The 18,339-nt window shown below is 36.0% G+C and overlaps 1 protein-coding gene across 3 annotated transcripts; it reads right to left on the reverse strand.

The window, feature by feature from the left end:
• Positions 1-532: 532 nt before the first annotated feature.
• Positions 533-8,241, reverse strand: LOC111994712 (protein DETOXIFICATION 44, chloroplastic). 3 transcript variants are annotated; one of them, XR_010624714.1, is made up of 14 exons: positions 7,914-8,241; positions 7,713-7,834; positions 7,230-7,385; positions 6,975-7,117; positions 6,002-6,137; positions 5,373-5,469; positions 5,165-5,265; positions 3,847-4,010; positions 2,880-2,951; positions 2,650-2,766; positions 1,761-1,856; positions 1,559-1,680; positions 923-1,155; positions 533-829 (listed from the first exon to the last, which is right to left on the reverse strand). XR_010624714.1 is itself a non-coding variant. In XM_065762812.1 (13 exons), the coding sequence occupies exons 1-13, from the start codon at positions 8,177-8,179 to the stop codon at positions 1,092-1,094; spliced, it is 1,647 nt and encodes a 548-aa protein (XP_065618884.1). In that variant the 5' UTR covers positions 8,180-8,241; the 3' UTR covers positions 533-1,091. The 3 variants fall into 3 exon arrangements, 2 of the variants coding, with proteins under 2 accessions (XP_065618884.1, XP_023882359.2); XM_065762812.1 differs by having other exon boundaries at positions 533-1,155; positions 6,975-7,108; XM_024026591.2 differs by having other exon boundaries at positions 533-1,155.
• Between the last annotated feature and the right edge of the window lie 10,098 nt (positions 8,242-18,339).

Raw genomic sequence — 18,339 nt, forward strand, 5'->3', positions numbered from 1 at the left:
GAAAAAAAAAAATGCTATGCTATCATTTTATTTTTTGGGTGGGCAGAGGGCAGTTCGATTAATGGAAAAGAAAGAAGCAAGCTGCGTTCAAGTAGTTAAGAATTTGGATTTTGCTAGATTAAAAAAAAAAAAAAGTAGTTAAGAATTCTGTGCTACAAGTCAGACCCCAAGAAATGGTATCTTAGCGCAAATCAGCAACACGAATGTTGTTAATTCCAATGGAGGTCAGCACCAACAGACCTACTCAGATATTTACATCAAAGTCGATGGTGTACTATCTCTCACAAATTTGGATTTTGCTTTCACACAATTGCGGGATCCAAGGTTTGAGAAAGATCATATGCTAGATACATGAGATAATTTATAATTATTGCCATATCTTTGGCTTCTATCCAAAGATATTTTCAGTTTAACTGTGGGTGTTGGTTGGCAATTTGGCATTTTAAATGCCAGGCTCTTTTCAAATTCCTTTAGCAATCCCACATTGTTTTGGAAATTAAATTAATTTAATTTAATGACAGACATATTCTCATAGTGTTCAAAAGCAAACATATTAGATCGACAAAAACAGGCAAGTAATATGTGTAAAAACTTAAAATGCCGATCAATCTTGGTAGGATATTGTCCTAATGTAGTTTGTCCTATAATGTGGTGTGTGTGTGTATATATATACACACACATATATGTACATATAAATGGGTCAAATTTACCAATTGGGAGTAGGAGAAAGCTCAAAAGATTACTGAACCTGGTGAAGCCTGAAAGGGACAACAACTTGCGCCTGAAACTGTTTTTACCTTCAGCTTCCTCCAATAATACATTCTACCACCTTATCAAACCAGCCAGACTTATATCCAGTTAGTTGTTAGCAGTTGACAGATACTCTGGTTAATGAATCCACGGGGCCTCAATAAAAGTATACCTCAGTTGAAAACCTCAACGCAAAATTCTTGTGACTGGCACTGGTAAAAGTTTGTTTGAGTGACTTCAAAATAAGGGTAACTTAAAAGAGTGTGATGTCCCAGGACCTGGACGGCACTCAACAAGCATAGCAGATGGCAGAGACATGGGATGCAGAATTTGACCAAATCTCACTCACTTTCTTGCTTCATCTCAGACCAGACCATTTTCCATGGTCCACTTTTTGATCCCAACCTAAGGGAATATGATCAAACGAGTATCAGGCTTAAGACCAAAAGAGCAGACTGATAACAAGTGGATATGACTCAACCCAAATATCCCTAATTAATTCTGAAGCCATGATCAAAATAACTAATTTTGGGAATACAAAAGACCTTGTGAGTTAACCAATCTGCATGATATCATTGTAAGAACTTAAGCAGAACAAACCAAACCAAACTATTGCCAGTCACATGAATCACGCTCTTCACTGAGCTTGGTCAAATTCAAATATTCATCATCCCAACAACCCACCCCCCCCAAAAAAAAGCAACACCAAACTAAAGTGATACCATGTAACAGTTGATACTGGACTTTACCATTAATTATATGCCATGACTAGATGTTGCCTCATACACAGAATTAGAAATTAGTTTACCTCCAAATTCCAGCTACTACACGCAAGGTCATGAAGAGAAACAACCCTGACCAGACACCAGCAAGACCAAATGCTGGAGCAGCCACAAGTAGGTACATTGAAGAGATCAACCCAACGAGCACCTATGCATCACAACAAAAGAGCTGAGAAAGGAGAATAAATCAAATCAGTAAATAATAATATAATAGAAAGTGGGATGCACCATAGAGTAGGCAGCATATCCAAAGTCTGAAACCCCATAGTAGAGCCCATCAAGAACAAATGCTAAAGCATTCATTGGCTGTGATCCAGCAACAAACTGCAGAATAGTAATATGTTAAATATTTTAAACAAAAACACAATTTTCATAAATGATGATGATTGTTACAAGAATTTTATAGATAAAATTATAAATATCATCCATATTTGCATCAGTCAACCCCCACTGTGTGTCCTTGCCAAAATTTAAGGGTTCAACCTTACCCTGCCAACCCTTTGCATTTACTGGTTCTAAAATAAGACATCTAAACTGGGAAGAACATAAGCTGTCACCACCAGTGGCGGAGGCTGGAATTTTAGTTTGGTGGGGATATATATATATATATAAGAAGTAAACTAACACCATATAAAGATTTTTGATTCAATTTCTCTTTTGAACTTAACCTTTTTTTTTTCCTTTTCTTCTCAAAAAAAAAAAAAAAAAAAGGTGGTAAGAAACATCTCAACATTATGGCTTTTAGTTAGATATCACAACATACTATTTAACAAGAAATGAATTACATAATATTATTACCACTCCATAACCAAGAAATGAAAGTCAAACCATTTTCAATCACCAGGCTACAGATTGACTGGTGGGGAATAAAATGGGAAGGTTACCTATGACATTCACAGTGGGTTCAAACCTTGTGGATCCAATATCTACCTTTACTAGATCTGTAGTGGATCCATTTATTATAGAGTGACTAAATTTTACTAGACTTGAAAGGACTAAATACTTTAGTCTGATAACATGAAACTTCAAAAGAGCACAAACCATGATCATTCTCAGATTCAATCCAAAAGGTAAAAAGCTGTCCAATTATTAAACTTTCAGATCTATAGTTTCTTACCAAAATACCAGACCAGGCAATTGCCAGAACTTCCACGTCTGCAGTGAACAAACTAGAAAATGCCCCAAATCCAAGAAATAAAATAACAGCCAGTGCAATTCCTGACACTAAACCAATCTGAAGCACAATAGCATAGAAATATTTAGTCAGTTTCCATGTTTGTTCTTTGGGGGAAAATCGAAACCTGTTCAAAGTGGTAATGACATAAAAGTTAGGATAATAGTATAAACCTGAAGAACTCTGTAAATCACTTGACGTGACTGTTCATAATTTCCTTGTGAGTAACCACTTGCAAGCAGAGCCTGTGAGAATAACCAATGCATTATGCATATGATGACAGAAACAGTGAAGACTCAACTAAAGCATCTCACCCAGTTGCAGCTTATGTCTGCATGCGTGTGTGTGTGTGTGTTGGGAGAGAGATCAACACATTTTATGTGCCGTGCTCCTATAAATAAGTCTTCCATCTTAGCTGATTAGAATTATAACCAGCACAGAAGTTGCATCTAACCAGAATCACCAAATTTTATTCTTGTATGATACATCTGTTAAAATCATCCACTCAGATACTGGACACAAGGCATGTGAGCATAGAATCAGAGCAGATCAAACAGCCTCTGCATGTTGATTTTTAACTTTTTAACAAATCTTCTCCAGACTGACCACCCCTCAATTTGATGCTAACCAAACACAATGAATTTTCCAAAACAATTACCAGATTGATTCTTGCAAGTAAATAGGCTGGAAAAAGCTTCATAATAGCTTTAAGTTCAGTTTTCAAGGAAAAAAAAAGGGGTAAGATTAATATGAACTTCAGATTATTTGTAATGTGTAGCATGCATTTCCATTATTCTCATCCAACAGAATCTCCAAAGTCAAACTCAGGACTCAGATATTTGAAATTTATTATGCTTTTCATATCTGATAACTAGACATTTTTTCTCATTTTGTGTGTGTGTGTGTGTGGGGGGGTATGTTAAATTGGTCCCAAGTCATTAAGTATATGTAAACCTCAAAGGCATCTCTAATGGCTGAGATCAGATTGTAATTATAAACGGAAATTACGCGCGTCCCAAAAAATTAATTCTACAGAGATCTACAGAAGTTTCCCAGCTACTCCTAAGACACTTTTTTCGGTTCAATTCATTGTCAACAACTTGATTACACATGGGACACACTGGCATGCGCAAACTATACCTGACCAGCAAGAGCTAAAGCATCAGTAAGTAAAGACACTGCCAACCAAACTTGTATGCAAATTTGATGACCAGCCATAGGTATAGGACCCTCTCTAGCTGCCATGGATGTCGCCAGTGTCATGGTTACAAGCACAGCTAGGGTCCTCCCAATGAGAAGCCCACCTGCAAAATAAATAACCGGAACTAGTAATTAAGAGGAGAAGCTTAAAAAAATTACGGTATTGCATGATCAGTACTAATTTATTGTTCTTCTGTTTTACCTATGCAGCTTTTATGTCAGGCCAGCAAGGCAACCATCATGAAGACCATAACAAGATAAAGTTTAAAGTAATATATAATCATTTACCTTCTGATAACACTATTTGACTTAAGGATATGGATTGCAGTTAATGATATGGATTTAATAACAATGCAATGGTTGTGCCAAAGTAATCTTTTATGAACTTCTGTAGCTGTACCAAACACAACAATCATGCATACCCCATATCTCACTGTTTGGTTAACTATCTTACCACTTGACTTAACTCAAGAACATAAAAGCATGCACAGAAGACAGATATAAATTATCTTTTACACCATGCATGGTCGCTTGGAGTAGTTTCTACAAAATAGTTGCTTAGCATAAGGTAGCCAACTGGGTTTGGTTTGATGCTAACTGATAAGCCATGGATTCTACAAAAATACATAAGCCCAATATCCAGATAGATATTAGACTTGTTATGCAAAAAGCAATTATTTTGTTGAGAGAAAAGTACTGCAAACTCAATCACAAGTTCATGAATACGCCACAAGGACTAAATCATAAATGCAACAATCAAATCACAGAACTTGCAAAAGGCTGGTATGTGACTGCCTACAAAACTCTTTTTTTTTTTCTTTTTTTTTCTTTTTTGTTGATAAGTGAGAAAGATGTATATTCAAAAACTGCTAAATGCAAAGTAGCACAAAGCATATCAAAAAGTACAAAAAAAGAGAGAAAAGAAAAAACATAAAAGAAGCACTAATTACAAAGAAAGAGAAAGCTAAGGAACAAAGGGAGAGAAGCTGCCTACAAAACTCTAAAAATTTGTTTTCTCTAGTCTAGTACTCATCAACATCATTATTTCCAGTTTCACTTTTTTTTTTTGGGAAAAATCTTGCTTCAAGATAACATAGCTTCATGCCAGTTAGCTACTGCCTATAGCAATTGATAATCCAGAAAACTTCAAAAAGAATAACTTTTTTCTTGAGATTTTTGCTACCTAAAGGAGTACAAGCATTGTGAGAGTAAAAGTTCAGTCAGACAATTGTAAAACTTAGTTGGCAAAGGAACCTACCAGATTTTAGATAGCTAGCAACTTTTCTCCCATCAATGTTTGGAGAAATAAGCAATACTTTTCCATTCAGTTCCCAAAGAAGAATAAAAGCAATTAAATATCTGGTGAAAATGTACAAAAATGAATCTGTTAGGATAGTAAAGTTGACAACAATATGCAACTTACAAGAACACCAAGCATTATCAAGTTTACCACATTACTGACGTACTCAGAAATCACAGTAGCAATGGCAGCCCCACCAATGCCAATACCAAAAAGAAAGATCAATATTGGATCCAATAATGCATTAAGTAAGTTGCCTGCACCTGTATTTAAGAGTCATTCATCATATATACAGTTAGCAATCTCATCATGACAGAGAAAATCTATTTAGTGAACCTCGTTATGTGTGACAATAGAATAATGGGATTAATACTTGAGTGAGTGCATGGGTGTAAATAGGATTCTAACTAGTTGAACCTTTTTTTTTTTTTTGATAAGTTAGTTAAGGTCTACAAACTGATTGGTAAGTCAAGCAAAACTGCATAATTCCAAATTTAACATCTCAATCTCCTGTAGAAGTTCTCTTAAAACAAATGTTCAAAAATACTATAAATTGGACAGTCCATAAACTCATCAATCATTAAATACCTAAGAAAGGCTCTCAAAGTTCATTATCATAGACTAAAAGAAAAAATTTGAAGTGAATGACTCCAGAAAGGAAATTGTATTGAGCATCAAAAGGAATATAAATCTAAATGTACAGATAAAACATGTACCGTACACACACACATATATAAAAGGAGAGAGAGAGAGAGAAAGAGAGAGAGAGAGAGAGAGAAGCATGCTGCAACTTGCCAATGGCATAAAGAGGGGTCTTTGTGTCCTTAAATCCACGAAAAGTGCCTTGTGCAGCTAGTGCAATAACAATTGGTGGAGCACCAAAGGCCCTCCAAGTAAGAAACTGCTCAGCTGGCACTCGCATTGGTGAATCCTACAACATATCAAACCTCATTAAACACCTGCCAAATAATAAATCCAGCCTTATAACATACAACATACAAGAAAAAATCATACCACATCAAAATAAGTAAACAAACATAGAAGGCACATATTACACTGCAATAGACTAAAGGCTCCAATGAAAACTTTTAGAAATCATGATTATAAAAATTTGATTTCTAGAGTTTTTAACTAGAACTTCACCACTATGACTGCTAAATGACTTAACAACTAATGTTGAGCATCGCTCTATATCTTGCACCAGAAAATTAAATGTCTTCTTTCACAACGTAAGTATATTTCTAGTGTGTTTGTCTGTATACCCATAGGTAGCTCTGTGGGCATAGAGTAATGTATAGGATTTACCATATTAGGAGTTCCAAAGAAAGTTGTAACAGTTTACAACATAATTTATGACCATTCAGAACTTTCACCCAAAATTGAGGTTATTATTTCATAGTGCAATGGTCCATTGGTTCACAATATTTCTTGATTGACCAATCCATTATTTCTAAAAATAGATTTATATACCCATAGTTATATTTTCAAGCACAGAAATATCTAAGTTAACCATTGTTAATATTTTATAAAAAATAAAAATAAAATATTTTGCTGTAGATATTCAAAATTTTCCTTCAAAATATATCAACATCTTTTATCATGTAAAGGACAGACTAATGCATCAACACTTTCATTTACACAATTAAAAACATCAACAAAGATCAACCAAATTCAACAATGACTCTAAAAAATACAAGAGAACGTTTTGGTAATAATTAATAACCAATTCATTGATTATTAAGTTCATACTTTAGCAAAGTCTACGTACAGCAGGTATACCCATGATATTCATCAAGAAACCAGAGCCAAAAGAGAGTGCAACAGCTTCAGCAATGCCGATGCTAGCAGCAAGTGCTAAAGAAGTTGATACGGAGGGAAGGAGAACCTTGCCTCTGTGCTCACCTGCACGATCTTAATGACAATCACAAAAAGAAAGCCCCCCATTAAATAAATAAATAAATAAAATCCAAAACTAAAAACAAAACAAATAATTTTTACATACAAGTATACCACAATTACTCACCTTTGTCCATTTCAGAATCTTTAGCGGCTTTACTAATCAATGCCTGCTCCTCAGCAACAAACGATGTTGTGATGTTGAGCAATGGAACATTAAACAATTTGGACACCAGATTGAAAACCGAAACCGATACCCCAACCGCAGCCAATTCAACCGATCCTAAGGAGAAATTTAACAAAAGCAAAAAACTATTAACAGTCATAAAACAAAAACAAAAACAAAATGAAAACTAGTTATCACTTATAGCCTGAGTGTATCGGATTTTGCCACATCATCAATTCCGCTCGTTTCACAATGGATGGATAGGATTTTATGAACTTCATGGCAGAGTTAATAAGCAAGATTAATAGATGCACACAAACTAATACCAAATAATATGCAAAGACTGCACAAATCAGTAACCTGAACATTCAAAATTTCCAATAGTACCAACAATTCATTCAGAAAATTATTCAAACACTTCAAAATCAACAACAAAATGAATACCTAAGTGGCCAACAAAGGCAGAATCAACCAAAGACGCAATCGGATCGGCAGCCAAAGCCAAGGCCGCCGGCAATGCAATCGACAAAATCTCCAGCGCCAATTCATCGACCTTAATCCCATCTCTGCAAAAATAAAATCACAAACATATAAAGCCCTAAACGACATGGAATTGAGAACTTATAGTTAAAAAATGGAGCGTACCTTAAAGGACGAAGACGAGAAGAAAACGACGGAGGGACCGGGTCGACCCGAGGCGGAGGAGTTTCGGCGGGTTTGGGGTCTTGCGGCGGGGTTTCTATTGAGGTGGAAGCGCGTTTCTGAGGCGAAGATTTGAGCACGGTGGTTCGAAGGCGAAACGATAAATTAGGGTTTCTGATTGGGGACTGGGATTGGGATTTAAACGACAATGGATTGGGCTTCGGTGAGTATAGGCAGAGAAGGTGATGGCGCGTGAGAGTACTCGCCATTTTTAAAGTTGAAACTCAGAGTGAAGTGAGAGCTTGAAGAAGCAACCATATATTTTATTGAAGCTTTATCTACCAACGAATTTAACGGTCAGATTTCGCGCTCTCGTATAAATATCTTCCACTGTATATATGAGGCTGTGACTGAGTTGGGCTTTTCTTTTATGTCTTCTTTAGTTGAGCCACAAAGTTGAGGGGACTTTTTGCCTCTAGAGTTCGAACCAAAGCCCACTTTTTACATTTTATTGAGCTTTTAATTTATGTATTATAGAGGTTTTTTTAATTTTTTTTTAATTTTTTTTTTTGAAAATATAGGTGAAGCTTTTAAGTTTATCAAAAAGGCAATTGGTCTATTTAGAGGAGCAACTCTTCATTCTTTCTTTCTTCTTTTTTTTTCTTTTTTTCATTAAAAAATGCAGTCCAATTAGCAATTAGCAGCATTATGAGGCAATAAATTATCTTTCTCAAGAATAAAAACAAAATCCAAAGCATTCAAAAGAAAAAAGATGATCCTTTTATGTTTTTGAGGATCCTTAAATGTGTGAGAGATTGCGGCCCCAACCCAAACCTAAAAACTACAAGTTTTGGTTATGTCTCACGTGAATGGGGTGAAATCGTGTTATTACCTCTCAAGAGACAGTAGAGAGGATCCTACTATTATTATTCTATTTTCTAAGTTAAAGGTTTTACAATGAAGTCACTACTTATTTAATTGGAAAAATAAGAAAACTAAATTAAAAAGTGTATCATTCTTATTGATGAATTGAAAACGATAAATCTCTTTGATAAATAATCAAAAATTACACTGCTGTGGTCTTAGATACAATCTACAACAAAAATACAATACTTTGATTTCTAGTTACAATCTAGAAATAGAAAATTACATGGATAAGTCTAATCCACTAACCCTTGATCTAAGTTTGAAAGCTTTGTTACAAAATTGGGAAGGTGTTATGTACCCAACTTGCTTAGTAAAACCAATCTCTTAGACTATGGTGGCCAATGATCATATCACAACATTCAAACAATTTTTATCATCTAAGAACAAGTAATTAAAGCATGAAACATACATCAATAAGCATGATAAAATTCTATTCCAGGCATGCAAATAATTGAAATTGAAAGACATGGTGAATATGTGTGTGATGTGTGATAAATCTTAAACATGTGAACATGTTATTGAGTTCTTAGACCTAGCATTAAATTAGAGACTAAGATTAGTTCATAGATCCAAATTGATTTTGAAAACAATTTCTAACTTTTGAAAAGAATATTAAGACTTTGCAAAGAGATTCTATTTAGAAAAGAAGATTTGATTTTGAAATATATTTCATTCTTAAAAACAAGTTTGAGGATTTTAGATCAAAAGGATGTTATTGAAACTAAAATAGAAAATTGTTTTATCATGAGTGCATAAAATTATTTTAAAACAATTTTGATGCAGAAAAATATTTAAAGACAATGCTTTTTTTTTTTTTTTTTAAATATGGTGGCCAATGATCATATCACAGCATTCAAACAATTTATATCATCTAAGAACAAGTAATTAAAGCATGAAACATACATCAATAAGCATGATGAAATTCTATTCTAGGCATGCAAATAATTGAAATTGAAAGACATGGTGAATATGTGTGTGATGTGTGATAAATCTTAAACATGTGAACATGTTATTGAGTTCTTAGACCTAGCATTAAATTAGAGGCTAAGATTAGTTCATAGATCCAAATTGATTTTGAAAACAATTTCTAATTTTTGAAAAGAATATTAAGACTTTGCAAAGAGATTATATTTAGAAAAGAAGATTTGATTTTGAAATATATTTCATTCTTAAAAACAAGTTTGAGGGTTTTAGATCAAAAGGATGTTATTGAAACTAAAATAGAAAATTGTTTTACCATGAGTGCATAAAATTATTTTAAAACAATTTTGATGCAGAAAAATATTTAAAGACAATGCAGATTTTTTTTTTTTAATATGGAAAAGCAGTACATATATTAGTTGTAAAACAGTGCAGATTTTTAGATGCAAAAACAATGCAGATTTTTGTATATAGTGCAGAAAAATAATGTTTTGAGGAAAAAAAAAATCTTTTTAGCTAATTGGATCTATGAACCAAACTTTAATCAATAAAATAATTCTAGATCTAGGATGCAAGAACATGTGACTCTAGAATTATAGATCAAAAGCACGAAAACGTATTTATAATGAGGAGAAACCCTAATTCTGAACATGTGAACATACTTCTTTGAATTAAAAACCCTAGAAAAATAGAAGGAATTGCTAGTCAATAGAATAGGTAAGAAACATGTTCTCCATGATTGCACCAGTAGTTAGTAATAAATAATCAATCAAAAGAACAAAATATTGAAAATTTATGGTTATCCTGCTCAATATACTTTCAATTGTATTGCCATACCTTACCAGAAAATTGTAAATATATTTTAGGAGTCCACAATTGCAACATTTTTGAAAATCATGCACCTTGAAAAATTAAGGGGATAATTGCAGTTTATCCACATGTGATTAGTTCGGTTTTAATAATGCCTACCCATAGTTTGAAAAGTATCACTTAATCCACTTGAGGAAGCCTCCGTTAGACCGCTATAACTCACCACTCCCTTTAACTGTTAAAAACATTAAAATATATATATATATATAGCAAAAACAAACCAATCAAGATCTAAAAGTGATATTTGTAAAAATTGTGAGAGTTTTTATATATTATTTTGACTGAAGAACACTGAAAACAAACCCATAAATGGATCTGGAACCCAATAAGAAGAAGCCAATGCTTATGCTTTTTACTCCAAGCAGCCATTAATTATCTAATGGTACCAGTAGGTATCAAACTTCAAGTTCCATCAGGACAAAATATGAGACTTGAATTTTTTATTAATAAATATGAGACTTGAACTGGGAACAACAAAGCTGAAGATCTACTCGCTTGCTTCCCAAGGACTCACCAACAAACATTTAGTAAGAGTGTAAGACCACCACAAGAAAAACCTCTCGCCAACACACGCACAAACCTGCAGATCCACTCCCTCAAATCTTTTCCTATGACTACTTATCAGCAAGAAAACTCTAAAGACAAAACCTGTAAACATAAAACACACAAACACAGACGACGAAGACTCTAAGAGCATTCAAGTGGTGGATGAGATCATCACTGCACACTTTTGGTGTGATGGTCACTTCACAAGTATAAGTACTTGTGGAGTGTGGAGAGGTAAAGGCTGAGATTCAAGTTTCTAGAAGAAAGTTTCACACACATATATACTTAGATCATGCTAGAGTAGAATTTCTATCTTGTAAAAAAAAAGTGGTGGATGAGATCCCAAGGCATTGAATACAGTAGAAGAGCAAGAAGATCCAATTTTCTGGGATGATTCAAATTTTTTGGGTTAAGCTTGTTGTTCTATTTCTAGTTTAGCAGTGGCTTCACCAATGACAAGATTTCGACCTAATTAAGTCCCTGCCTTATCAATGACAAGATTTTGACCACATCAAGGCAAATCCAAAAACCATCAAACCAAAATAAAATTCAAACCACAACCCAGAAAATTTGAACCCACAAATCCATTAAACCTAGAAATTAATTGAAGGAGTTTGGGGCTTATATCAAGAGTAAAAGAATTGGTCTTTTGTTGTGGGAATAAAAAACCCAAATTGAGAAAAAGGAAAGAAATAATAGAGACAAAAAGTTTTGACGCCAAAGCCTTTTCCTTTGGGGTCAGCAACACCTTCAATTTCTTTGGCTCTTTCAACCTTTTCTCCTCCACATCGAATTGGATTTTTCATTTTACCTTCTTTAGTGGAAATGGAATCACACTCAAACCCTCTTTGTAGTCATGGCCCTAACCTTAGGAAAAAGAAAGAAGAACTTGCACTGAAAATAGAGTCAGGTGAAATGAACTTGACAGAATATAAATACATAACAGGGAATATTACTCAAACACTAGAATGACACAATATAGATACATAACGGGGCAAATTACTCAAATACAAGAATCTGGACACTACAAGGATGGTAAAATAAAAAGCACACAAGATATAAGTAGTACAACCAAAAAATAAGTAATAAGAGATGATACAAAGTGGGTAAAAATTTTATAAGAGTAATAAGATGAGAGCATCAGGACAACAGATCTAATAGTTATATATACAAATTTACAATGTCAACGAGACATAATTAAAATGTCTTTCAGGCTGGGTTTATGTCATCAATGGTCAGAGTGTCAGATAGGAATTGTGCTGGAGGCACCCAATATGAGAAGAATCATACAAGAAAATTGTCATCATTAACATATGTCTGTTACCTGAACTAATGCAAAACTTATAGTATTGGTCATACCTGAAAAGTGTAGGCACACATGAAGAGAAAATTAAAACAAAGAAGTGCATCATAAGCACAAAATAAGGATTGCTGGGAAACTTATCCGCGCAATTTGGCATGTGGAAAGATAATTTTAAGCGAGGCAGCATAGGCTACAGCTTAGGTTTTAACAAATGGTTACCACAGAGTAAACGTCGAAGGAAAGTTTAACATCAAAAGTAAAATCATCCGCTTTGATGAGTAAAACTCATAATTGCAGATAGTTACATTTGCTCCATGGCAATCATCACATTAGCTTTTGGTCTCAATCACTGCTAATTACCAGACCCTGACAAACTAGTAACTACCATGAAAGTAAGATTCATGCAATCCAAAATGCACGAGAAAATTGGAATTAAAAAAAAAAAAAGGCTGTTAATCGAAACTAGTATCTGTGTAGTTTAGAACTTCTGTAGCCCTATATTTCATAGTTGGCCGGCCATTTTCAATACCCTCTTCCGCATGTTGCACAAGACCATGGAACTGCTAAATGCAAGAAGACAACTTTGCCATCATTTGGATGGAAGGTTAGCAATTCCACAGGCGGTTGCAGCTCCTCCACCATTTAAACAAGCCTAGAATATTCAAAATACATGTCCATGAAGCAAAGTATGTGTATCATGAACCATGTAAATGCATAACTATAATCCTCGAGTTCCAAAATCATAAGCAATTTCTGCTTCTGAGTAGCAGCGAAATTACTTCAAAACTGACAAAATTTAACTCTCAGAACATAATTGTGCCAAAATATAATTTCACCATGTTAAAGCATATACTATAATTCGAAAGGAAAAAAAAAAAGCATTTGAATCTGTGGCCTTCCATGGCAATGCACCACATCCCACAAACTGAACAATGATTTTTTGAGTATCTAAACTTCAATCTTATAAATATGACAACATTCAACTTTGTCAAGGCAAACAACTAAAAAATTTACAATCCAAATGTGGATCCAAGAGTTTACATAGAATGCTTTTACTTAGGGAACGGGGATTCAGAATAAAAATATAATTTACAATCTAAATAATGTTCCTTATAACACAGTAGTTTAAATGTGTTACATCCTAATTTGACTTCTTCTTGAGACAAATCAGAATGTCCAACCTCAGTTACTTCAATGGAATGGAAGAGGAGGAACTGGTGTTGGCCAAGATGGTTGCGTAAGTAGGAAGACAGATTTCGCGTATACAGACACATAATAGCAGGAGATGCCAGGTAAAATTTTCCCTCCATCTCGCAGTTGGCTCACCACTTTCAATACCCTTGTCTGCATGTTGCACAAGACAATGTAATTGCCCAATTGTAAGAAGACAATTTCGCTGACATTTGGATGGAAAGCTAGCAAGGCCCCGGGCGGGGTGATCCCATTGGCTATCTTAACAAGATCGGAATGATCTGAAACCGTATCCTTGAAGTTAACTTTGTGTTTCAGACACCATGTGCCGTAATTCTCGAGTTCCCAAACATAGAATTTGTAAGCACCATCGTCGTGAGGAGAGTGGTGACCAGGGATTTGGAATATCCGGAGATGTCCTTGGAACACTCCAAAGGACATTAAATCTCGAGGCAAAAGGTTGATGGGTGGGTCGATATAGTGGCATCGTTCTGCATCATTGAAAGGATCGAACTTGACAAAGCCTTTGATCATCAAACCATATTTATCTGCATCGATCCAATACAGAATCCCATTGCAGACAAGAACACCAGCATCCAGAGACGTCATTCTGAAGGGATTCAATCCCCGTTGTGAAGAAACAACCGAGCCGCGCCATTCACCGGTTTCAGAAGAAAATATCTGCAAACTTAACTGCGTAGTATTGGTTTCAGTGGGAGAATGAATGAGTACCACCTTATATCTGTAATAGGCATTCGTAACACATCTCTGCTCTTTATCACAGCTACATAAATCGCATACAAAGCCAACCATGTCGTTCCTTCTTGAACAGGGAAGATGAGGAAGCGTGAGCCATTGTTTGGTAAGCGGATTACAGATGCAATACTCGCAAAAGGATGGCTTACGAATCGGTGGAACTTCACTGCGTACCAGCAATAAGTCATTGAACGATGCTACGATGCAAAAGGGATAGTTTTTTCTTGCTCGTTCGAAACATGGAAGAAAGTCGAGAAAATCGAGTCCGCCACCACCACCACAGTCGATGAACAACTCAGAATTATCGGATGGAAGAACCAAGATATTTTTTTGAGACTCTTTATACTGTAACAGAAGAGTAAAGGGCACGGAGTCTGAGTCTGATCTACTCAATTGGTGGCGGTGGTGAATGAAGCGGCGAACAAAATAAGGATCGGAAATAAGAGAAAACCACGACTTCGAGACGGACATACATTGTATAGCCGATCGGCAAGGGAGTCGACAAAGGACCTCGATTAACACATAACCGAGTTTTGACCGGATCGAATCATCCGGATCTTTTTCTCTTTTGCGACATGGATACAGCATCGGATCCTCCGACGGATCTTCTACTCTTCTTTTGCAACGCGAACCGAAAGAATGGGTCGTCCTTGTACCTGATTCCACCATGGCAAGCAGAGGCAGAGGGAGACAGGGTACCTCGGAAAATAAGAGAAACTGGAGAAGTTGTAACTTTAGGGATTTTTATAGGCAAACTTAAGGGTGTCGATTTTCTTGACTGTGGCGGTGTAATCCACACCGTTTAGTTTTATCTTTATCTCTAAACGGAAGCCCCGTTTTGTAGTCCGATCGGAATTGGGTCATATTTATAATAATTTTTTTTTACACCTTATATCTGTAATAGGCATTCGTAACACATCTCTGCTCTTTATCACAGCTACATAAATCGCATACAAAGCCAACCATGTCGTTCCTTCTTGAACAGGGAAGATGAGGAAGCGTGAGCCATTGTTTGGTAAGCGGATTACAGATGCAATACTCGCAAAAGGATGGCTTACGAATCGGTGGAACTTCACTGCGTACCAGCAATAAGTCATTGAACGATGCTTCGATGCAAAAGGGATAGTTTTTTCTTGCTCGTTCGAAACATGGAAGAAAGTCGAGAAAATCGAGTCCGCCACCACCACCACAGTCGATGAACAACTCAGAATTATCGGATGGAAGAACCAAGATATTTTTTTGAGACTCTTTATACTGTAACAGAAGAGTAAAGGGCTCGGAGTCTGAGTCTGATCTACTCAATTGGTGGCGGTGGTGAATGAAGCGGCGAACAAAATAAGGATCGGAAATAAGAGAAAACCACGACTTCGAGACGGACATACATTGTATAGCCGATCGGCAAGGGAGTCGACAAAGGAACTCGATCAACACATAACCGAGTTTTGACCGGATCGAATCATCCGGATCTTTTTCTCTTTTGCGACATGGATACAGCATCGGATCCTCCGACGGATCTTCTACTCTTCTTTTGCAACGCGAACCAAAAGAATGGGTCGTCCTTGTACCTGACTCCACCATGGCAAGCAGAGGCAGAGGGAGACAGGGTACCTCGGAAAATAAGAGAAAGTGGAGAAGTTGTAACTTTAGGGACTTTTATAGGCAAACTTAAGGGTGTCGATTTTCTTGACTGTGGCGGTGTAATCCACACCGTTTAGTTTTATCTTTATCTCTAAACGGAAGCCCCGTTTTGTAGTCCGATCGGAATTGGGTCATATTTATAATAATTTTTTTTTTAAGATTATAATTATAATATTATAATAATTCTAAAATTATAATGATAGTTAATAAAAATAATATAATAAGTTTATTGCTTATAATATTATGTTAAAAAGGACTCGCCTTGGAGACACGTGTCGCGTATCCAATGCGTCCAGTGGCACTAGTCACTGGACATAAACCCCACCCTGTTAAAAAAATATGGAGTTTTTAGACGTCTAAGAGCATTCGCATCATGAAATGTTATTTCATCTCATTTTATTATCTCAAAAAGTTATTTTATCAATTATACCATACAATTTTACAACTCATTCAACATTCCAAAATTCTATTTTACCATACTACACATTAAAATAATATAAAAATATTCTCACTACAACCGCAACTTAGCAAACCCACAACTCAGCAAGCATGTTCATTCAACCACAACTCAACTGATCAACCATAACTCACAGCAACAATTCCCATCAAAACCCCATCGGAACCACCACACGCTAAACCCCATCAGAACCACCACGCCAATCTCCACCATTGCACGAACCCCATCGAAACCCATAACCATCAATCCCAAAACCCATTAAACCTGAAACCCATCAACCATCGTAAGAGACCCATCAGCAAACCCATCGCCATGAGAGAATAGAACCATTGCTGTAGAGACCTATCAACAGACCCATCGTCGTGAGAGAGAGACCCACACTATGCCATGCCACTACCAAACCACGCCACCACTAGACCCACGCTAGACCCGTGACCCACGCTAGACAAAACCATCACTGTGAGAGAGATATGTGAAAGAGGGGTTTGGAATGTCAAGAGAGAAAAGATACAGAGATTGATGGACAGAGAAAGAGGCAGATAAAAGGTATGGAATAAAATATATTAAACCGGTTTGCAATGGTACTGTAGCACAATTGTAAATGTTTTGGGTTTACAAGTCCTAGTGCTGGAGGTTTTTTGAGGTTTTGATGCTAAATATGCCTACATATGGCATTTACAATTTCAGATGCGAATGCTATAAGAGCATTTTCATCAGCTCTCTTATAAAAAATGTCATTTTGACACACCAAAAACTTACTTTATCATTTTACCACATCATTTTACAATATCTCATTCATCATGTTTTATTCTTCAATTCTATACATTAAAATAATATTTACAACACATTAAAATAATATATTAACTCCTCCCCATCATTAACAGCAACAACACCTACAACAACGGCATAACCACCACCACTGCCGCAATAACAGCCACCAACAACTACTGTTGCAACAACACCAACAGCCACCACCGACACAAACTCACATCCACCAACACCACCTTATTTTTTTTTTTTTTTTTTTTTCCATAACAACCCACCACATTCACAAACCTCAAAACCCATCCCAAATCAAACAATCCAATCCCAAATCATTGTTATCCTCCAATCCAATTTCTCAAACCAACTCCAATCCCCAAAATCAACCATAAACAATCCAAACAAATAAAGGGAATAAGATCTTAGTGAGATCGGGCAGATTAAGGCAAAGGCAAGTTGCTTGGAGTGACATTGGCAGAGGCAAAGCAAGCTACTTGGCGAGCGGCATCGGTGGAGGCGAGCGGTGTTAGCGTCAGAGGAGAGGCGAGCTGCTTGGCGAGTAGAGGGGGTGAGCTGCCGGCAAGTGGCGGAGGCGAGTTGCTAGTGAGTGGCGGAGGCAAGGTAGCGGGTGAAGAGATCACTGTGGCGGATTGTGAGAGAGGCTATGAGAGAGAGAGAGAGAGAGAGGAGAGAAGGGTTGAGAGAAAAGTCAGGCATACAAACGAGAGAGAAAAAAAAAGGAGATAAACTGACAGAGAGGAGAGAGAGAAAATCATTAAAAAATTAATATTTTTTTGTTGTTGAGAATACTAAGTATTTTTAACACACACATGGAGAGAGGGGGAGAATACTAAAATTAATATTTCCATATAGGATTTATGGCCGTACCGTTCCATCTTTAGAATGGTACTGTTCATATATGCCAAATGTTTTGGCATTTGGCACACCTCATGAGAGAGGATTTTTGGTGTTTGGTGTGCGAAATGCCAAATATTTGGCATTTGGCACACCCCTGATGGTAATGCTCTAACATTCAGAAAATAAAAATAACTAAATGT

The sequence above is a fragment of the Quercus suber genome, unplaced genomic scaffold (assembly GCF_002906115.3).
Source record: "Quercus suber isolate HL8 unplaced genomic scaffold, Cork oak 2.0 scaffold_474, whole genome shotgun sequence".
Taxonomy (NCBI): Eukaryota; Viridiplantae; Streptophyta; class Magnoliopsida; order Fagales; family Fagaceae; genus Quercus; species Quercus suber.